At 35.6% G+C, this 23,449-nt stretch overlaps 1 protein-coding gene across 1 annotated transcript in view; it reads left to right on the plus strand.

The window, feature by feature from the left end:
* The window catches only part of ATR (ATR serine/threonine kinase), a 120,486-nt gene that overhangs the window by 84,023 nt on the left and 13,014 nt on the right, over positions 1-23,449 (plus strand). The window contains exons 33-40 of the mRNA XM_010858156.1: positions 671-850; positions 1,283-1,442; positions 3,321-3,500; positions 7,357-7,499; positions 19,005-19,102; positions 19,582-19,814; positions 21,062-21,196; positions 22,686-22,886. Coding sequence (XP_010856458.1) covers positions 671-850; positions 1,283-1,442; positions 3,321-3,500; positions 7,357-7,499; positions 19,005-19,102; positions 19,582-19,814; positions 21,062-21,196; positions 22,686-22,886 — 1,330 coding nt within the window. The remainder of the gene's footprint in view (positions 1-670; positions 851-1,282; positions 1,443-3,320; positions 3,501-7,356; positions 7,500-19,004; positions 19,103-19,581; positions 19,815-21,061; positions 21,197-22,685; positions 22,887-23,449) is intronic.

The raw sequence follows: 23,449 nt of genomic DNA on the forward strand, positions 1-23,449 counted from the left end.
ATGTTTCCATCAGCCTTAGCAAAAGAACAATTAAAATTGTGTTCATTTCACAATTTTTTACTGGCATCTACCATACCAGGTCCTCTTATAATAGCACCAGCGATATATACAAATATTTATGTTGAGTTTTCCCAGGGGACTCAGTGGTAAAGAATCCTCCTGCCAAGCAGGAGATGGGTCAGGAAGATTCCCTGGGTCAGGAAGATTCCCTGGAGAAGAAAATGGCAACCCACTCCAGTATTCTTACCTGGGAAATCCCATGGACAGAGGAGCCCAGCAGGCTACAGTCCATGGGGTCTCAAAGAGTCGAATACGACTTAGCAATTAAACAACACTATCTTCTTTATATTTATACATTTGAATTTTATATATTCAAATGGCTTTCATACATTTGAATTTAGTTATATATACCCTTCTCCAGTTTAATTAGGGTAATCTGGGAATCATAGCAGAGCACTAAATATTCAAATCAACATGAATTGGTGTTTATACTCAATTTGAAACATTATAAATGTTAGTGTTTATATATCAAGAATATATATCAGTTAAAGTTCTTCAAAAGAAAACTGCACATTCCATATTCTTCATGGTTAAAGTACATGCTTTATGTGTCAGATTAATGTAACTAAATATATGACAACATATTAATATAGGCTCTGTCTGTCTTCAGATTGCACATGTTGTGTGAGTTGGAGCATAGCATCAAACCACTCTTTCACCAGTCTCCAGCTGACAGTATTCAAGAAGATTCACTAAATTGGGTAGCGCGACTGGAAATGACCCAGAATTCCTACAGAGCGAAAGAGCCCATTCTGGCTCTCCGGAGAGCTTTATTAAGCCTCAACAAAAGGTTTTACACCCTTTTTTTTATGTCAGTTATTGTGTATTTAATATTATATTTTCATATTATTTGGAGTATTTGTCTTTCCAAATTTGTCTCTGAATCTGTTTTTTCTATTGTCAATTGCCAAGCCTGCACTAGATAGTTGAAATGAACCTAGAACTTAAAAATTACTTTTATGTGCTATATATCATATTTTTTGAATATTCAAAACACTTGAGGGAGGTACAGGTATAAGTCAGTAGTAAAATCTTCATAGCCTTGTAATCGATAACAATGGAGAACTCTAAGAAAATTAAAATTAGTCTTTTAACAAATTAATCTTCTTGATTCCTTTAAAAAGATATACTGAGAGGGTTCCATATTGGGAAGAGATAGTACAATTAAATTATTGAATATACTTAAAAATGCTCTTTTCCCTATTTTGTGATGTTTCTTTAGACCAGATTACAGTGAAATGGTTGGAGAATGCTGGCTACAGAGTGCCAGAGTAGCTCGAAAGGCTGGTCACCACCAGACAGCCTATAATGCTCTCCTTAATGCTGGAGATTCACGACTCGCTGAACTGTATGTGGAAAGAGCAAAGTGGCTCTGGTCCAAGGTAATGGCCAAGGATCATCATCATATATATCTTCTGTTGTAGACTGGGTACTTCTACAAAGTCCTGACAGAGATGATCCCTAATCTAAATTCAGAACCTTGCTTTTCTGTCACCTTTCTGCATCATTTATCTACCATCATTTGGAAGAAACTTCATTCTGTACTGAAGTCCCAAATATTTTCCCATTCCAAGACTGAAAATGCAGTTCTTTCAGTTTTCATCTTGTCTTTCATTTTTTTCTTGAAGGAAATGACCAATTTTTACTTTGATTTTACCTTCCATATGTTTACATGAGTGCATGTCGTAGGTACTTTAAAAATATTTAAGTGAGCATAACCCTGTCCTTACTTACATTCTTGGCAGAAAATTAGTTTTGTGTAGACTTGCCAATGTTGCTGTGCAAATTCACTTTTAATCTAGCCTGTTAGGAAGGGCTTAGCTTCAGAACAAAAGTTCTCAGCAATCCTCAGATTAAGGCTATGGTTATAGGAAGGGGACTTTTTAAATATCTAAACTCCTTGAAAAACTTGTGCCCCAGATTTAAATGGCTCTTCCTTACATCTCTTCATGCTTGCCACCAGTCTAGAATTAATAGAGGCATAGCTTGTTCTGAAATTGACAGTTAGTAACTATAGTTTGTGCCATCTGTAAATGTCCCAAGTGTTATGGTGACTAAGAAAGGACAGGGGAGGAAGCATTTCCTAGATGGGAAGTGAAAATAATAATTCAGCCTGCATTAGTCAGTATTTGGTCATTTTCAGAGCCAGTGATGGTCCATGTGTATATTGTAGTACCTTAAACTCAGTATGCTCAAAATAAAATTCATTATGTAAAATTCAGTGTCTCTTTCCCCTCCTGTATTCCCACTTCTTCTAAGTAGAGCTCTAAGCACATCCTGTTATCTATGACAGAAATCTGGCCCTTAATCTCCCTCACTTTCTACATCTAATTGAAGACTAAATGTATCTTAAAAATATCTTTTTAATCCTTTCTCTCTTACTTTATCTTTACTATTTTCCTTCGTGCCCTTAGCATTTACAACCTCTGACAATATTAACAGATTTTTGTTTTTGTTTTTCTTGAGGTCTCACCACTTCTTGGTGTTCATTACTACAGTCTTTCCTCATTCTAAAGTGCACACTGAATCGTACTGCTCCCCCATTAAAATCCTTCAAAGTATTCTTTGCAGTTTTAGGGTTAAGTCAGTACACAAGGCTCTTTCTCACTGAGTCCAGACTTCCTCTTTGGCTTCATTTGTCACTATCTCACAAACCTTTTAGTCTTCAGCTAAAACCAGACTACTCGCCTTCTCCCAATTAAAATCATTATTCCTTCTACCAAGAAAGGCCTTCACTGAATTCTTTGCCAGGAAAATTACTGTTCATTAAGACCTAATTCAGGTTTTCCTCATTTGATTATCCTGCATGACCACAGCTCAACTCTATTTTCTTATATTTTTAGGTAGATTTAGCAGACCCTTCTCTTTCTTCCATAATACCCATGTATATTCTTCTATTTATTGCACTTGGCACATTGTGTTGTTGTTTTATAGTTTATTTCCTCACTTGACAATGAACTTTTTTAAGCTGGAGATTTTGACATATTTATGGCTATCTCTAACCATCTACTTATATCTTTAGTGCCCTATTCTTTGATTGTTAAAAAAAAAAAAAATTGAATAAATGAATATAGGAGTTCTACATGAAATGAAGCAATAATTTCTTTTTAGGATTTTACTTTCATAGAAGGAAAATGCAAGATGAACATGAAATTACACAGATTTATACATACAATACCTAATGAACTATAAATTCTAACAATATTATTTACTTTTCAGAAAATTAAGTTAAAAATCTTTTGTTGCCTTTTTTCTTTCAGGGTGATGTTCACCAGGCACTAATTGTTCTTCAAAAGGGTGTTGAGTTATGTTTTCCTGAAAATAAAACCCCACCTGAGGGTAAGAACATGTTAATCCATGGTCGAGCTACGCTACTAGTGGGCCGTTTTATGGAAGAAACAGCTAATTTTGAAAGCAATGCAGTTATGAAAAAATATAAGGTAAGTGTATGTATAATGCAATTTCTCACTTTTTTGTTGTTTTTGAAAATAGAAAAGTTATTTTAAATTCCATATGGAAGAACATGTAGAAAAATAGCCTGGAAGCTTTTTTGACTTTTTAGAGTGTGTAATATAAGTATATAGTTTGAGGAATTATCACAAAATAAATATACTCATGAAACCACCACTCATATCAAGAAGTAGAGTATTAGCACTCCACAAATCACCCTTTCACCCTCCTCCCCAAAATATCCTAGCCTGAAAATTTTTGAACACAATGAATACCTTCCTTACCAGAAAGTAAGCCCTACATAGATAGTGTTACAAAAGGGATACTTCTCAGTAACCCATGGGTCAAAGAAAAAACTACAATAGAAATTTAAAAATACTTTGAAATGAATAATAATAAAAATAAGACATAGCAAAACTTGGATTCAGCTAAAGCCATTCTTAAAGAGAATTTGAAATTTAATTACATTGTTAGAAGAAAATAAAAGTTCAAAATTAATGAGCTAAGAATCAATTTCAAAGAGTTAGAAAAGGAACAGGAAAAAAAAAAAAACCCTAAACACTTAGAATATAGAAGATAAAGAATAATAAAATAAGACAGATGGCTAGAATTGTGAGCTAGACCACCTGAGAAAAAGGAGTTAGATGAAAAGTTCTAAATTTTTTGACCTATATATGTACATATAACTAAAACTCTATGTAAGGTCCAGATGGAAACAGCTGCTAAGGAAGGAACAATCATGAGGGAAGTATAAGAAAAACAATTTTCAGAAGGCAAGTAGGCCCATTGATATAAATCAACAGTGTCCATCTTTTGGGACACAGAGCAGGGTAGAAAATAATAGAGTGTGACAACTATAGTTTGGAAGGGCAAACAACTGAGAATAACTAGCGTGTGTTTTAAGACTTATTATAAAGGTATAGTATTTCAAGTGAATACTTATTCATGTAAGGTTAGACAACCAGTAGGACAGTAGAGAGAACTCAGAAATGTATTCTTGATGATATTAGAGAATTGTGAGAAATACTCTTTTCAATAAATGGTGTTGTGTCATTTGGATATCTTATGGGGGAGAAATCAAACTTTATGTCTTCTTTATAACATAAAAATAAACTTCAAGGAGATTGTAGATCTAAATGAAAGGCAAAATAATAAATTTCCCAAAATAGAATATAAGAGAGTATCTTCAAACTTAGATGTAGCCCAGGACATCTTAAACAGACCAAAAGCAACAACCATAAAAGGAAACAATGAATAAATTTGACTAATATAAAATTATTAATTTCTGTTCATGGAAAGGTACCATTAAAAAGATAAATGCAAGAGTGAGGGGAGGTGGGTGGAGGGGGAATAGATGAAGGGGATTAAGAGGTACAAACCTTCAGTTATAATAACTAGGTCATGGAGATAGATATACAGCATAAGGAATATGGTCAATAATATTGTAATAATTTTGTATGGGGATAGATGGTTACTAGACTTAGAGCGATCATTTCATTGTGTATGGAAATGTCAAATCACTGTGTAGTATACCTGAAACTAACATAATATTGTACATCAACTGTATTTCTATTTAAATATATATTTATTAATAATTATGAATACTTTTATTTATTTATTTTGGCCATGCTGGGTCTTCATTGCTGTGTGGGCTTTTCTCTAGGTAGAGCAAGCAGGGGCTACTCTAGTTGTGGTATGCAGGCTTCTTATTGCGGTGGCTTCTCTTGTTGCAGAGCACAGGCTCTAGGGCACATGGGCTTCAGTAATTGTGACACGTGGGCTCAGTAGTTGCAGCTCTTGGGCTCTAGAGCACAGGCTCAGTAATTGTGGCACATGGGCTTAGCTGCTTCACGACATGTGGGATCCTCCCAAATCAGAGATAAACCAGTATTTCTTAGCAGGCTGATTCTTTACCACTGAACCACCAGAAAAGCCCCTAATATAAATATTTTTTAAAGAATGTAAAGACAAGCTGTGGATTACAAGATATTTTCCAATATATAAATGCCAAGAGACTCATATCTAGAATATAATAACTCTTAAAAGGCAATAAAAATACAGATAGCTCAATTTTAATACTGAATAGAAAACTTCATGAAAGTAAATATACAAATGACCCCACCAAAAAAAAAATATGTTCACTGAGTAGATAAGAATAGATGCAAATTTAAAAAGTATTATGATGAAACTAATAAAATATTGTAAATCAACTGTAGTTCAGTTTTAAAAGTATTATGACCTAACACTATATACCTACAAGAATGGTTAAAATTTAAAAGACTGATATTTTAAAGTTTTAGAAAGACTATGGAGCATTTAGATGCTCATACAGTGCTGCTGGAAGTATAAATTGTCACAGTCATTTTGGAAAACAGTTTGATGTTTTCTTCTAAAGCTGATAATACTATGACAGCCACTTTACTAACATTCAACATGTCTCCATATAACACATAGAAAAAAAACAAAAACGTTTGTACCAACATTATTTGTAGATTTTAAATTGGAAGTAAAAATGTCATTTAGTTATAGAATAGATAAACAAATTATAACATATTCATTTAATGGAATACTGTATGTATAGCAATTGTTGTTGTTGTTCAGTTACTCAGTTGTGCATTTTGGGAGACCTGGGTTTGATCCCTGGTTCAGGAAGATCCCTTGGAGAAGGGAATGGCAACCCCCTCCAATATTCTTTCCTGGAAAATTCCTTAGACAGAGGAGCCTGGCAGGCTACAATCCATGGTGTCACAAGGAGTCGGACACGACTGAGTGACTAACACTTTCACACTTCTCATGACTAGATGGTAAAAGCACACTGGGATCCTCGTCCCTGTGGCCAGTTTTAGTCACATGAATCCAGCATCTCTGTTCCATACATCTAGTCCTGTCATTCTCTCCTGTCCACAAGCAGGTTTGTATCTGGAAGGTTTTGGGATTAAATTCAGAGAAAACTTAAGATCTCATTTAAAGGTTCCTGGCCTAAACCATGTTCTTGAATTAAGAGCAGAGCTTTATAATTTTTTACTCAGCTATTCTATGTATTTTTCATCACATTTTAAATAATATCATTGAAAAATTAATAAACCACACAAATATACAAATATAAAGGAAAGGGAGAGGAAATGACAAAGGCAACTCAGAAGGAGTAGCCAGAAAGGTAGGAGAAAACTTGGAAGGTTGTGGCCTCACAAAAGCAAAAGGAAGAAAGGGATTCAAAGGAGACAACAGCAGGCTGCCGAAGGAAAGTATCTGTTTAAGTTGCTGCTTTAGCGGAGTGGTGTCAACTGAAGGCGAAAAGCGACAGTTTGAGGAATGAATGTAAGATGGAGAATTCTTTTTAGAAGCCTGGTTATGAAGTAGTTGAGAAGAGGGAAGCAATAACTTATGAGAGATCTTAGAGAAAAATAAGATATGTGGTTTTTTTAACCATATCTGTTTGCTTTTAAAGTCCTATCCTCTTCAGAGATTTGATGTTACTTCTTTCTTTGAGGTTTTTTTTTAAAACAATAAAAATAAACATACACACACATATATGAGATACTTTAATCCATCTGAAAATTATTTTGATGTATTATATATAGTGGCAGTGAAGTGGAGTTTTTTCCCCCTACATAGCTAATTATCATGACATGTTGGTCAGTAGGCAACCCATCAGAACATCAGCCATCCTGAGAAAAGCTTTATAAGAAAGTAGCTCTTATTTACATTAAAGTGTCAGTCTGCCTTTGACTTCACCCTGACTAGATGTGGGTCTCATACTTTGGATCCCTAATTATCTATTCTTGCTTTACTTACCAGCATAACGGGGGATTTTCTTAAGTGAATATTCTGTGTTCTCTTCTACAGGATGTAACCTTGTTTCTGCCGGAGTGGGAGGATGGACATTTCTACCTTGCCAAGTATTATGACAAATTGATGCCCATGGTCACAGATAACAAAATGGAAAAGCAGGGTGATCTCATTCGATATATACTTCTTCACTTCGGAAGGTGAGAATAAGAACTGCGTGTTTGCTGATTAAACAGATCAGGATGGTTCTGTGGATACTGAACTGTTATCACAGATCTTTGCATAAGTAGGATGTTTTCTGCTTTACCACTGGTTCAGACTATCACTTTAGATGAGATGTAAGTTTTTTTCTTTATATAATGTTTCCCTTCCTTTTAAATAATAACTATTTTAATGGAGTAAGTAATACATTCATGTGTTTTTAAAGTTCAATAGTACCAAGAACATACAATGAAAATTGTGTCCTTCCCACTCTGGACCCTCATCCTCTGAGTCCCCTTCCCTAGAATTTTAGAATACCCTAAATCTAATGTATTTAATGGTTTTATTTAATTGCCAGTGAAATCTTTCCTTCCAGACCATTCTGCTAAGAAGTAGTATATATAAAAGTGGTTCTTACATTGTGCATGCTAAGTCATATGAGTCATGTTTGATTCTTTGCAACGCTATGGACTGTAACCTGCCAGGCTCCCCTGTCCATGGGATTCTCCACTAGAATACTGGAGTGGGTTTACGTGCCCTCCTCCAGGGGATCTTGCCGACCCAGGAATAGAACCCACATCTCTTATGTCTCCTGAATTGGCAGGCAGGTTCTTTACCACTAGCGCCACTTGGGAAGCCTGGTTCTGACATTAGACTTGTAGAAAGAGCTTATCTCCTAAACTAGATAACAGGTACAATGTAACTTAATTTCATATATTAGCGTATTATAGTCATATAGTATATTATCTCATGCCTACAGTTTATATTGTTACAAATTGTTAATTCCTGAGAAGTAATAATAACATTCTATTCATTCTTCTTATACTCATGTACCATTGCTTTACCTTGAAAAGTAACTTAATTCAGATAAATAAATCTATATAAAGTTACCTATTATTTGGTATTTTGGCTTCTCAATTCAGTATTTTTAGGAATTAAAGCAGTATTTGTTTATTCATTGTCAGTGTTAAGATTGTAAGATTTGGCAAAGCCTTTCTTCCCAAAATGGAATTCAGAGGTTTTTTTGTTGTTGCTGTTTGTTTTTTTGTTTGTTTGTTTTTTGGCCCTACTGCATGGCTTGTGGGATCTCAGTTCCCCAACCAGTAATTAAACAAGAGCCACAGCAGTGAAAGCCTGGAGTCCTAACCACTAAGCCTACCAGGGAACTCCTTGGAATTCAAGTTTTATAAAATCCAAACCTAATTTAATTTATCATTGATTACTAATAGCTTGTTATTGAGGAAGAATTTCTGGCATATTGGCATTTTGAAATGGAAGCATAAGCAGAGCATATGCATTTTTCTTTTCTAAAATGAGTAATGCCTTTCATTTGCTCTTTAGTTTTGACATATATCATGTGATTGGTATACAGAATTTATTTTATACATTTCTTCTAAAATAACCAGTTATTTAGAGTCCTCGACTGCTTAAAACTATTAGGTAATGTGAGATTTTTAAAAGTACAGTTTAAAAAAGCAGGACTAAAAAAATATAAGACTATTTTAGAACATATTTTATCCATAGTAGTTAAAATAAAACATTTGTGTGTTTAAAGGTGTAAATAAACTCAGCTATTGATGCTTATTCCCTGAGTGACTGAATTACTGTGTTATTACTAATATCATTAGTGTTTTCCCTCAAGGAGCTATAGTTCAATTGGATAAAGAAACCTTAGCACACAAAATGTTTAACTAATGGTACATAATAGAATGTGATCGAATATCAAAATAAATGGTATAGATATTAGAAATATTTTCTTGATATTAGCAAGATACCAAAAATGAGCCAAACAAGTCCAGTAGTCATGGATCTGGGGCAAATCTGAAGTCAAAAACTGAAGCCTCTGGCTTCATGATATCAAAAGTAATATAGCTCTTTGCACTGAATTGCTGCAGAAGTTTGTTAGGCCTCATGAAGAAGGTAGGATTTAAGAGGTAATTAAACTAAAAAGCAGAGACATTACCTTGCCAACAAAGGTCCGTCTAGTCAAAGCTATGGTTTTTCCAGTAGTCATGTATGGATGTGAGAGTTGGACTATAAAGAAAGCTGAGCGCCGAAGAATTGATGCTTTTGAACTGTGGTGTTGGAGAAGACTCTTGAGAGTCCCTTGGACTGCAAGAAGATCCAGCTAGTCCATCCTAAGGGAAATCAGTCCTAAATATTCATTGGAAGGACTGATGCTAAAGCTGAAACTCCAATACTTTGGCCACCTGCGGCAAAGAACTGACTCGTTTAAAAAGACCCTGATGCTGGGAAACATTGAAGGCAGGCAGAGAAGGGGACAATAGAGGATGAGATGGTTGGATGGCATCATTGACCTAATGGACATGAGTTTGAGTAAACTGCGAGTTGGCAATGGACAAGGAGGCCTGGTATGCTGCAGTTCATGGGGTCACAAAGAGTCAGACACGACTGAGTGACTGAATTGAACTGAATTGAAACTCAAAGAAGAGAGGACATTACAGGCATATCACATTTTATTGAGCATCTGCATTTTTTACAAATTAAAGTCGTGTGGCAACCTTGCATCAAGCAAGTCTATCAGTGCCATATTTCCGACATCATTTACTCACTTCATGTCTCTCATTTTGGTAACTGATACTCACATTTTGGTAATCCTTGCAATATTTCAAACTTTTTCATTATTATTGTGTTTGTTAATGGTGATCTGTGATCAGTAATCTTTGATGTTGACTTGTTTTGGGGCACTGCAGACTGTGTCTATACAGGACAGCAAACTTATTCCATAAATGTGTGTGTTCTGACTGCTCTGCTAACTGGCTGTTCCACCAACTCTTTCCCTCTCTTTGGGCCTCCCTATTCCCTAAGACAACAGTATTGAAATTAAGCCTGTTAAGAGCCCTTTAGGTGTTCAAGCGAAAGGAAGAGTCACATGTCTCTCACCTTAAATCAGAAACAAGAGATGATTAAGCTTAGTGAGGAAGCCATGTCAAAAGCTGAGATAAGCCAAAAGCTAGACCTCTTGTGCCAAAGAATTAGCCAAGTTTTGTAAATGTAAAGGAAAAGTTCTTGAAGGAAATTAAAACTGCTATTCCAGTGAACACATAAATAATAAGGAAGTGAAGCAGCTTTATTGCTGATGTGGAGAACATTTTAGTAGTCTACAGAGATCAAACCAGGCACCATATTACCAAAGCCTAATCTGGAGCAAGGCCCTAACTCTCTTTGATTCTAGGAAAGCTGAAGGAGGTGAGAAAGCTGTGGAAAAAAAGTTTGAAATTAGCGGACATTGGTTCACGAAGTTTAGGGAAAGAAACCATTTCCATAACAGAAAAGTGAAAAGTGAAGCAACAAGTGCTGATGTGGAAGCTGCCACAAGTTATCCAGAACATCTAGCTAAGATCATTAATGAAGGTGACTACACTAAATAACAGATTTTCGACAGAACAGCCTTATATTAGAAGAAGTTGCCATCTGGAACTTTAATAGCTAGAGAGAAGTTGATGCCTGGCTTCAAAGGACAGGCTGACTCTCTTATTAGGGGCTAATGCAGCTGATGCCTTTTACTTTGAAGCCAATGCTCACTTACTACTATGAAAATCCTAGGGCCCTAAGATTTATGCTAAGTCTATTCTGCCTATGCTCTATAAATGGAGCTCAAAGCTTGGATTTACAACTTGTTTTACTACATATTTTGAGCCCACAGTCAAGTCTTACTACTCAAAAACAGAGTCCTTTCAAAATGTGAGGTGCTCATTGACAATGCACCTGGTCACCCAAGACTTCTAATAGAGATGTATCGTGAGACTAATGTTGTTTTCATGCCTGCTACTACAACATCCTTTTTTCAGGCCATGAATCGGCATAATCTCAGCTTTCAAGTTTTATTGTTTAAGAAATACATTTTGTGATTGGGGTGATGTCAGCAATATGGCACAGTGAAAAGATACTTTTGCCTCCATCTACAATAAGTAAAACGTTCACAGTACACCAGAGATACTTCTGCTGAACACATCAAGATATGGAGAACCCATATATCAGTACATTTAAAGGTGGGTGGACTAGAACACAGAGAGGAGATAAAAGCAAGGGAACAGCAGAGGTGGTGCCTGTAAACCCAGCTCTCCAACCACAGCAACTGAGTCTGCAGCCGCAGAGAACCTTATAGAAGCGGGAAGGAGGTACACATTCCAGCCTCCTGGCCTCATAAGTTTCTGTGGCCAGGGTAACTGGGAAGCAGTTGCAGTGGGGCCTGAGATCCTTTCCCTCCAACTGCTGAGGCACGACTCCAGGTCCACTGTGGCAGAGCCCACAAACACTACAAAAACAAACACAACAGAGGTGCCCACACAACTTTGGCTCCCCTCCCAACTTTCCTCATTACCCTCCCCCTGTGGCAGGGGAGCCTGCAGTTCATGGGATTCCAGGCAAGATGGCAGAACCTATCACCCAGGTGCTCAGGCAGCAACACCAGTGACAGTGGCAGGAGGAAGGTACCAATGGCTCCAGAGGCACAAGAAACAATAACTGGGGCAAGGAGTCATACTTCTAACTGAGGAGCTGGAAGACAGAAAGGGCAAAATCAGAAAGAACCAGGGGCACCGCAGAGAAAAACCAAAAACCTATACTATAGTGCCACCTACTGGAAAACAAATGAAAGGCCTGTAATCTCTAGCCTGTCCCTGCTCCTAATAAGCTGGCAGAGGAACAACTCATCTAGCACCATGAAAAACTACAGTAACAGTGGACCACAAAAAGGAACCAATCATTTTCCAGAAACCAAACTTAAAGTCATAGGCCAGTGCAGGCTGATAGATAGTTCAATACAGCTGTGATGAAGAAACTCAGTGAGCAAAACTTAGGAAGGCAGTTAGTTCAGTGGGTCAGGAATAAAAATTAATGAACAGAAGGAGTACTTACCTAAGAGACTGAAACTCTGTAAAAGAACCACACAAATTCTGGAGTTCAATGCAATGAACAAGATGAAGAATGCATTTTAAAGCACTGGAAATTGTAGGCAAATTAGAGAATTAGCCAGCTTGAAGATAGAAATCTAGAAATGGTACAAATCGGATAGGAAATATTTTAAAAATGAGGAAGTTCTATAAGAGCTATCCACCTCTTTTAGGAAGGGCAACATAAGGGTAGTGAATATCCTAGAAAAGAAGGCAGAGAGAAGGGAGCAAAGAGTTTATTTAAATAAATAATAGTTGAGAACTTCCCAAACCCAGAGAAGAAACTGAATATACAAGTCCATAAAGCCAAGAAAACACCCAATTACCTTTTTCTAGACAGATTATACTAATTTGTCAAAAGTCAGTGACAAAGAATTTTAAAGGCAGCTAAGGAAAAAAGTGATGGTAACCCACAAAACTACCTCTTTGGGTATCAGATTTCTCAACAGAAATGCTAGAGACCAGGAGGAAGTAGAGTGACAGTCTGAAAATACTGAAAGATAAAAATTGTCACTCAGGAATACTCTGTCCAGCAAAGTTATCATTCAGATATGAAGGAAAAATAGACTTTCCCGTACAAATGAAAGCTGAGAGAGTTCATCAGCATTAGACTTGCCTCATAAAAAAACTTGAAAGGATCTTTTCTAACAGAAACAAAACAGCAAAAAAGTACACAAAACTTTCAGTAAGGTGATAAATAGAATCAAAAATTACAAACCTTTATCACAATAGGGTTTTTTTCTCTTTTTTTAAAGTTTATTTAAATTGTAGGCTAATTACTTTACAATATTATGGTGGTTTTTGCCATACATTCACATGAAACAGCCATGGGTGTACATGTGTTCCCCATCCTCAACCTCCCCCCCACCTCCCTCCCCATCCCATCCCTCAGGATCATCCCAGTGCATCAGCCCTGAGTACCCTGTCTCATGCATCGAACCTGGACTGGCAGTCTATTTTGCATATGATAATTTACATGTTTCAGTGCTATTCTCTCAAATCATCCCGCCCTTGCCTTCTCCCACAGAGTCCAAAAGTCTGTTCTTTACATCTGTGTCTCTTACGCTGTCTTGCATATAGGATCATTGTTACCATCTTTCTAAATTCCATATATATGCGTTAATATACCATATTGGTGTTTTTCTTTCTGACTTACTTCACTCTGTATAATAGGCTCCAGTTTCATCCACCTCATTAGAACTGATTCAGATGCATTCTTTTTAATGGCTGAGTAATATTCCATTGTGTATATGTACCACAGCTTTCTTATCCATTCATCTGCTGATGGACATCTAGGTTGCTTCCATGTCCTGGCTATTGTAAACAGTGCTGCGATGAACATTGGGGTATACATGTCTCTTTCAGTTCTGGTTTCCTCATTGTGTATGCCCAGCATTGGATTGCTGGGTCATATGGCATTTCTATTTCCAGTTTTTTAAGGAATCTCCACACTGTTCTCCATAGTGGCTGTACTAGTTTGCATTCCCACCAACAGTGTAAAAGGGTTCCGTTTTCTCTACACCCTCTCCAGCATTTATTGTTTGTAGACTTTTTGATAACAGCCATTCTGACAGGTGTGGGATGGTACCTCATTGTGGTTTTGATTTGCATTTCTCTGATAATGAGTGATGTTGAGCATCTTTTCATGTGTTTGTTAGCCATCTATCTGTATGTCTTCTTTGGAGAAATGTCTGTTTAGTTCTTTGGCCCATTTTTTGATTGGGTTGCTTATTTTTCTGGAATTGAGCTGCATGAGCTGCTTGTATATTTTTGAGATTAATTGTCAGTTGCTTCATTTGCTATTATTTTCTCCCATTCTGAAGGCTGTCTTTTCACCTTGCTTATAGTTTCCTTTGTTGTGCAAAAGCTTTTAAGTTTAATTAGGTCCCATTTGTTTATTTTTGCTTTTATTTCCATTACTCTGGGAGGTGGGTCATAGAGGATCCTGCTATGATTTATGTCAGAGAGTCCTTTGCCTATGTTTTCGTCTAGGAGTTTTATAGTTTCTAGTCTTACATTTAGATCTTTAATCCATTTTGAGTTTCTTTTTGTGTATGGTGTTAGAAAGTGTTCTAGTTTCATTCTTTTACAAGTGGTTGACCAGTTTTCCCAGCACCACTTGTTAAAGAGATTGTTTTTTCTCCACTGTATATTCTTGCCTCCTCTGTCAAAGATAAGGTGTTCATAGGGGCGTGGATTTATCTCTGGGCTTTCTATTTTGTTCCATTGATCTATGTTTCTGTCTTTGTGCCAGTACCATACTGTCTTGATGACTGTAGCTTTGTAGTATAGCCTGAAGTCAGGCAGGTTGATTCCTCCAGGTCCATTCTTCTTTCTGAAAATTGCTTTGGCTATTTGAGGTTTTTTGTATTTCCATACAAATTCTGAAATTATTTGTTCTAGTTCTCTGAAAAATACCATTGGTAGCTTGATAGGGATTGCACTGAATCTATAGATTGCTTTGGATAGTATATTCATTTTCACTATATTGATTCTTCCGATCCATGAACATGGTATATTTCTCCATCTATTTCACAATAGGTTTTTAAACTCTCACTCTGTTATAGCATAGCAGTTAAAGGGGGAAAACAGTTGAAAAAACAACTATAGTTACTTCAATTCAGTGACAAATTCACAACATAAAAAGGGATAATTTGAAACAACAAAAAATACAAAAGGGAAAGAGGAAAAGGACAGATCCTATGTAGTTAAATGAAGATAAGATCCTATCAGCAGCAAAAGTACTATTTTATCTATGAGAGGTTTCATACAGATTCCATGAGAACCACAAAACGTAAATCTAGAGTAGAAGCATGAAACATAAAAAAGTAGGAAACTATGAAAGACAGAAAACCTCTAAACCAAAATGGCACACATCATATAAGGAAAAAAAAACAATGGAGATCTAGAACAACCAGAAAATGAAAGCTAAAATGACAGTACTAAGTCCTCATCTATCACCAAAAATATAAATGGATTGAATTCACCAACCAAAAGCCACAAAGTGGTTGGATGGATTAAAAAAACAAGACCTAATGATATGCTGCCTCTAGATCAGCTCTGAAGACAAACATAAGCTCAAATTGAAGAAATGGAAGATGATAGTACAGGCAAATGGAAATTGACAGCAGCACAATAATAACAGGGGATTTTAACATCTCACTTGCATCAATGGATAAATCATCTAGAGAGAAATTCAACAAGGAAACAGCAGAAGCAGATGGATTTGATAGATCTGTACAGAACATCCAAATGCAGCGGAATATATATTCTTCTCAAGGGCACATGGAACTTTCTCAAGGACAGGCCATATCTTCAGCCACAGAACAAATCTCAGTAAACTTAAGATTAAAATCATATCAAGCATCTATCCCAATGGTATGGTATGAAACTGGAAATCAACTACAAGAAGAAAGGTGGAAAAATGGCAAGTATATGGAGACTGAACAGCATGCTGCTGCTGCTGCTGCTGCTGCATCTCTTCAGTCGTGTCCGACTCTGTGCGACTCCATGGACTGCAGCCTACCAGGCTTCTTTGTCCATGGGATTTTCCAGGCAAGAACACTGGAGTGGGTTGAATACTGAACAACTATTGGGTCAACAAAAAAATCAAAGAAGAATTTAATTTTAATTTAATTTAAAATTACCTGAAGATAAATGAAAATGACAATATGGCAGATGCAACAAAAGCAGTATTAAGAGTGGAATTTATAGCAGTACAGGCCTACCTTAAGAAACAAGAAAAATCTCAAACAATCTAACCTTACAACCTAAAGGAACTAGAAAAAGAAGAACAAACAATGCCCAAAGTTCATAGAAGGAAGAAAATAATATCAGAGTGGAAATTATTAAATGAAATAGAGACTAAAAAGGCAGCAGAAAAGATCAGTGAAAATAAAAGCTGATTCTCTGAAAAGGTAAACAAAATTGACCAACCTTTATCTAGACTCACCAAGAAAAAAGAGAGGAGCCTCTGCAAAATCAGAAATTAAAGAGGAGAAACAGCAACAGATACCACAGAAATACAAAGGATTATAAGAGAATATTGTAGACAGCTATTTGAACAAATTGGATGACCTAGAAGAAATGGACAAATTCTTAGAACCATATACCCTTCCAAGACTGAATGATGAAACAGGAGCAGACAGCTTCACAGGTCCATTCTACCAAACATTCAAAGATTTAACACTATCCTTTTCAAACTCTTCCCAAAAATTGAAGAGGAAGAAACGCTTCCTAACTCATTTTATGAGGCCAACATCACTCTGATACCAAAACCATACAAAGACAACACACAAAAAAGAAAATTACAGGCTATTATCTCTAATGAACATACACAACAAAATCCTCAATAAAATAACTAGCAAATCAGCTGCTACAATGCATTAAAAAGATTAAACATGTGATCAAGTGGGATTTATTCCACGGATGCAGGAATGATTCAACATCCACAAATCAATTAACTTGGTACATCCCATTAATAAAATGAAGGGTAAAAACCATATGATCCTCTCAGTAGATGTAGAAAAAAACATTTGAGAAGATTCAATACCCATTTATGATAAAAAGTCTCAATAAAGCGGTTATAGTAGAAACATACCTCAACATAGTAAAGGCCATATACATCAAACCCACAGCTAACATCATAGTCAACCAGGCTATTGCACACTTAGTAGACTATACAGTATAGTGTAAACATGACTTTTATATGCACTGAGAGACCAAAAAATTTGTGTGACTCACTCTACTATGATATTCCATTTGTCGCAGTGGTCTGATACCAAACATGAAATATTTCTGAGATATGCAGAGGAACCAGAGATCAAATTGCCAACATCCATCTGATCATAGAAAAAGCAAAAGAGTTCCAGAAAAGCACCTACTTCTGCTTTACTGACTACACCAAAGCCTTTGACTGTGTGGATCACAACAAACTGTGGAAAATTCTTAAAGAGATGGGAATACCAGACCACCTTACCTGCCTCCTGAGAAATCTGTATGCAGGTCAAGAAGCAACAGTTAGAACCGAACATAGAACAACAGACTAATTCCAAATTGGGAAAGGAGTACTGCAAGGCTGTATATTGTCACCCTGCTTATTTAACTTATATGCAGAATACATCATGCAAAATGCCAGGCTGCATGAAGCATGAGCTGGAATCAAGATTACCAGGAGAAATATCAGTAACCTCAGATATGCAGATGACACCACCCTTATGGCAGAAAGCGAAGAAGAACTAAGGAGCCTCTTGATGAAAGTGAAAGAGGAGAGTGAAAAAGTCGGCTTAAAACTCAACATTCAGAAAACTAAGATCATGGTATGTGGTCCCATCACTTCATGGCAAATAGATGGGGAAACAATGGAAACAGTAACAGACTATTTTCTTGGGCTCCAAAATGACTGCAGATGGTGACTGCAGCCATGAAATTAAAAGTCGCTTGCTCCTCAGAAGAAAAGCTATGACCAATCTAGACAGCATATTAAAAAGCAGAGACCTTACTTTGCCGACAGAGGTCCATCTAGTCAAGGCTATAGTTTTTCCAGTGGTCATGTATGTGTGTAAGAGTTAGACCATATGGAAAGCTGAGCACTAAAGAACTGATGCTTTTGAACTGTGGTGTTGGAGAAGACTCTTGAGAGTCCCTTGGACTTCAAGGAGATCCAGCCAGTCAATCCTGAAGGAAGACAGTCATATTCATTGGAAGGACGAAGCTGAAGCTCCAATACTTTGGTCAGTGAAGACCTGACTCATTGGAAAAGACCCTGATGATGGGAAAAACTGAAGGCAAGAAGAGACAGGGATGACAGAGGATGAGATGGTTGGATGGCATCACCGACTCAATGGACATAAGTTTGATCAAGCTCCAGGAGTTGGTGATGGACACGGAAGCCTGGCATGCTGCAGTTCATGGGGTCACAAAGCGTTGGACACAACTGAGTGACTGAACTGAACTGATGCCTGTATTAACTTTTCACAAAGAGACAGGGTTGCGTGGTTTGCTGAGAGGATGGTGAGGAAATCAGACTTGATAGAAGATGTATGCTTGTGAACAGTGAAAGACTAAGACTGCAAAGTTTTAAAGAGAAAAGGTTGTATATATTTGAATCCTCAGCAGAGTCATTCATATAGTCTTATATACAGATAATTGATTCCTGTTTTTGAATAGGAGGAAGTATAATAAAGCTAGAATTTCAGGAATGTTAGTCTGGAATTTACTGAAGGAAAGAAATGTCAAATGATCACCCCAGAAATGGAGCGATTAGGCCTAACCTACACTTATGGCCATGGAATACAAATAAAGGCACAAATCCTAAGGACAATTTGGAAGAAGTATTGACAGGACTTTGACTCAGTCAAAACATGAGTTTTTTTGGTCTGTGTAATGAAGAACTTAGTGAGGAAGTTATAAAGGAAAAATTGGAAGAGATGAGTCAAATGGGAAGAGAGGAAAAATACTGATACTATAATTATAGTACAGAATTATAGTCAGAAGGTTATATATTCCTTAAGTGGTAGAGTCTTTAAATTTTAATCCATATGATGTAAAAATTAATACTATGTTAATATCTTTTCTATATAATTACAGATCTTTACAGTATGGAAATCAGTTCATATATCAATCAATGCCACGAATGTTATCATTATGGCTTGATTTTGGTGCTAAGGCATACGAATGGGAAAAAGGTATGATTTTTTTGATAAAAAATTTTAAGGGAATGAGAAGAATTAACACGTGAGCAAGAAATTAAGTGTTAAAAAAGAGGAGAAAGACTAAACAGACTTTTTAAAGTTGTTGCAGTTGCAAAGCCTGCAAGTGAAGATTTGCTCGTTCCTTGGTCAGCCTAATACATATTGAAAAATACTAGTTTAAGCCAAATAGTTTACCTTAAAAATTACTATGGATTGTGGCTTGTTTTCTTTGCTTCTAGTGAAAATTAATGGGCCTTGAGTTTTTCAGTGGACTTAAATATTTTTTCCTACAGGGAGAGAAAAATTATCTTTTCATAAACTGGCAAGTGATGTAGCTTTGGACTTGGGAATAACATATATCATAAACCTGTTTTTAAAGCAAGATTGTTTTCTGTGAAACTGATACACTGTTTTGGGGTGTTGTTTTCTTTTTAATAGTATTTTTAACTTTGATTTTTTTTTTTTTTTTCCAGCTGGCCGCTCTGATCGTGTACAAATGAGAAATGATTTAGTTAAAATAAACAAAGTTATCACAGAGCACACAAATCAGTTAGCTCCGTATCAGTTTTTGACTGCCTTTTCACAGCTGATCTCCCGAATTTGTCATTCTCATGATGAAGTTTTTGTTGTCTTGATGGAAATTATAGCCAAAGTACTTCTGGCCTATCCTCAGCAAGCAATGTGGATGATGACAGCTGTGTCAAAGGTGATATATTAAACCCAAAGCCATTGTCTTTTTCCATTATGTGGCATTGATTATTTAATGCTGATACATGTCCCAGGGTATCTCTCTTATATTAGATTTGTAGCAAGAAAATACATTTTAAGTATTTTTTAAAAGAAATTGTAGCACTATTTCTCATTATAAAATTCAGAAATATGTATCAAATTAAGTAAATAGTGTGTTTAAGATCAAAGGATTTATCATGCATTTTCTTTATGAAAGTATAGTATAGTAACTGAGAAGGCAATGGCACCCCACTCCAGTACTCTTGCCTGGAAAATCCCATGGATGGAGGAGCCTGGTAGGCTGCAGTCTGTGGAGTCACTAGGAGTCGGATGCGACTGAGCGACTTCACTTTCACTTTTCACTTTCCTGCATTGGAGAAGGAAATGGCAACCCACTCCAGTGCTCTTGTCTTGAGAATCCCAGCGACGGCGGGGCCTGGTGGGCTGCCGTCTATGGGTTGCACAGGGTAGGACACGACTGAAGTGACTTAGCAGCATAGTATAGTAAACTGTTAGTGCTTGGTGTAAAATGGTAACCAGTTTTTTGTTCAAGTTTTTTTTTAATTAAAAGTGCCTGTGCTATTAATACTAGAAAGTTTTTAGTGCATTATCTTAATAATGTACAAGTTGGTAAATATATTTAATGAGTAAGTATATTAGGAGATTTAGAATATATACAGAATAAAAAAAGATAATTAAAATTCAGTTTATATCATTAATATTTTGATGTATTTTTGTATTTGTATTATCTCTGCATATTTTAGCACTAAATTTGGATTACATATATAATTTCATATTTTTCACTTAAGATTGTTACCATAATCATGTTCCCGTGTTATTAAATATTCCTTTGAAGACACAATTTTTTAAAGTTTGTAAAGTTCTATAATGATTACCCATCTATGTTCAACTCTTATGGATTATTAAGGTTGTTCACTTTCTTTGCTGTTATAAAACATCTGGACACATCTGTATTCTCATTTCTGATTATTTCTTCAGGGTAGATCCTAAGAAGAGGATTCATCAGGTCACAGGATAGCAGCATTTCTTTGGCTGTTGATAGTATTGCCAAATAGATTTCCAGGAAATTTGTATCACTGTAAAGTTTCATCATGCATATTGTTTAAGCTGATTTTTGTCAACCAAAGTTTTGTTATCTTAAAAAAAAAAGATTTTGTTATCTCTTAAAAATATTTTAACAATTGAACTTTTTTTTTATGACAGTCTTCTTACCCCATGCGTGTAAACAGATGCAAGGAAATCCTAAATAAAGCTATTCAAATGAAAAAATCCTTAGAAAAGTTTGTTGGAGACGCAACTCGCCTAACAGATAAACTTCTAGAATTGTGCAACAAATCGGTACTATCATAAATCTTACTACTTATAAATCAAGTTGGGTAATTTTATACAAAACTTCCATATGATTTTAGTGGGTTTTATTTTACTTTGATTAGTTAAATTTAAATTCTCACATCTTAGTATACACATATATCAAAAGTTATCAAATCATGTACTTTAAATATGTGCAGTTTACCTTAATGAAGCTGTTTTTTTAATTTCTTATACCCTCTCTCAAATATTCTCTAAATTTCTAAAAGTTCTTAATATAAATTCTTCTGAGAGTGAATTGTCTGTATTTATTAGAAAAATTTTAAGTGGCAGATATGAAATATATGCATATAAAATATTCAGAGTTCTCTCTCTGATTGTTTTCTGTCATATATTCGAACTTTCAAAATTCATATACATTAACCTACACATGCAAAAGGAAAGTTTTGAGTTTCATTCTCTTGGTACACATTTCATAATCTTCTAGGGGATAGGCACTGTGCTAAAGGAAACAAAGATGAATAAGACATGTTCTTCTGCCCTGAGGTACTCATAGTCACATAGGAAACCACACAGATGGCTGTCATCTAGTGTAATAGATACATTTTTAGTAGGTGTATGACTGGAATATGGATATACTTACAGGAATGAACTGCTGTTCTTCCTAAGGAATTGGAGGGGAAAATACCTAAAGAATGTGTAGGAAAGGTAAAAGTGAGGATAAAGGTGTTTATAAGGAGGGACAGACTATAAGATAAATAGCTAAACTTCACTTTACAAATATTCACTCTATCATCTATTTACAGGTGAGAAAATATAGAATACCCTATGTCTCACCTTCCCTTCAATAAACATCTTCAAAGAATAATCTGTTTTGGCTATCTGCATTAGTCCTATGTGACCCCTGATGCACTTGACATTGTGAAAGATAATGTTATGATAATGGCCAACATTTATAAACTACTGGCACTTTTTTAAGTGCTTTACATGTACAAACTTCTAGTTCTTTATGTAAAATCTTTATGGCCAGCTACATTAGAAATTCAGGATTTTTCAGATTTTTAAAAGTAATACAATACATATACTTTTTATTAAGTATCATCACTAGGAGTAATCTGACAGCATATCCCATAATCAGATACATAACTATTTCTGCAGTAAAACATGTTAATCTTTGCACTAAGTGAGAAATTCAGGTATCACATAAAATTTGGTACCAAAAAAAGTTTGATGTAAGGACCCCTTTGGAATTTATAATGTGTGCTAACAAATTGTAGGCCACTATTATCTTGTCATTTAATATCCTATAATGTAGGTACTATTATTATTGATGAGGTAAAAGAGTACAAAGAGGTTTAAATGAGATGATGTATTTTTTTAAAAAATTAGAAAACTACAGGCTGCTGAGCCATTGAAATTAAGATATTATAGAAGTAGAATTTTTCTTTGGGTAAAATTAAGCATTCTGTAATTGAAGGTAAACAGAGAAATTAAAATGTACTACTTTTTTTCCCCCCAGGTGGATGGAAGTAGTTCCACACTGAGCATGAGCACTCATTTTAAAATGCTTAAAAAGCTGGTAGAAGAAGCAACGTTTAGTGAAATCCTCATTCCTTTACAGTCAGTAATGATACCTACTCTTCCATCAATCCCAGGTGCCCATGCTAACCATGAGCCGTTTCCTGGGCATTGGGCCTATATTGCAGGCTTTGATGATACGGTAAACTGCATTTTTATGTTGCTGTTTTTAAGATTGTTAAAAAATACAAATTAAGTTTAAAAGTGTTTTTCTCAGAGACTAAGTGAATTTTTTGTGTTTGTGAAGAAAAAAATGATTAGAAATACAGAAAATTAATACTCTTATTATACTAATGGGACAAAATTAAGTGATAAAAATCCCATATTCAATCTGGTATTTTGATTTTTCAAATGTTCATTTTCTCTTAGTATGACTAAAATCCTTATTTTTTCCATAATTTTCTTTTTCCAGATTCTTCTTTGTCATAAAAATGGAGAGAGAAGGAGAACAAAATACAATTTTGTTTGTAATTTGTGTTTTGGGAAGAAGTGAAATTCGGCTAGGGAGAGTTTGTTTCATTGTTGTTGTTGCTATCTTAGAGAAATAGTACCAGAGCACTTCTAAATAAATACTTTTGAAAACTCTGGATTTATTCTAGTACTTCTGTGGCTCAAAATGTTTTAACTGTTAGCTTCAGAGCCAGCTACTAAGCCACATAATGAAATCATTCTTGTTACTTATAATCATGCTTTGTTCTTAAGAAT

The sequence above is a fragment of the Bison bison genome, unplaced genomic scaffold (assembly GCF_000754665.1).
Source record: "Bison bison bison isolate TAMUID 2011002044 unplaced genomic scaffold, Bison_UMD1.0 scf7180017864384, whole genome shotgun sequence".
NCBI classification, from domain to species: domain Eukaryota; kingdom Metazoa; phylum Chordata; class Mammalia; order Artiodactyla; family Bovidae; genus Bison; species Bison bison.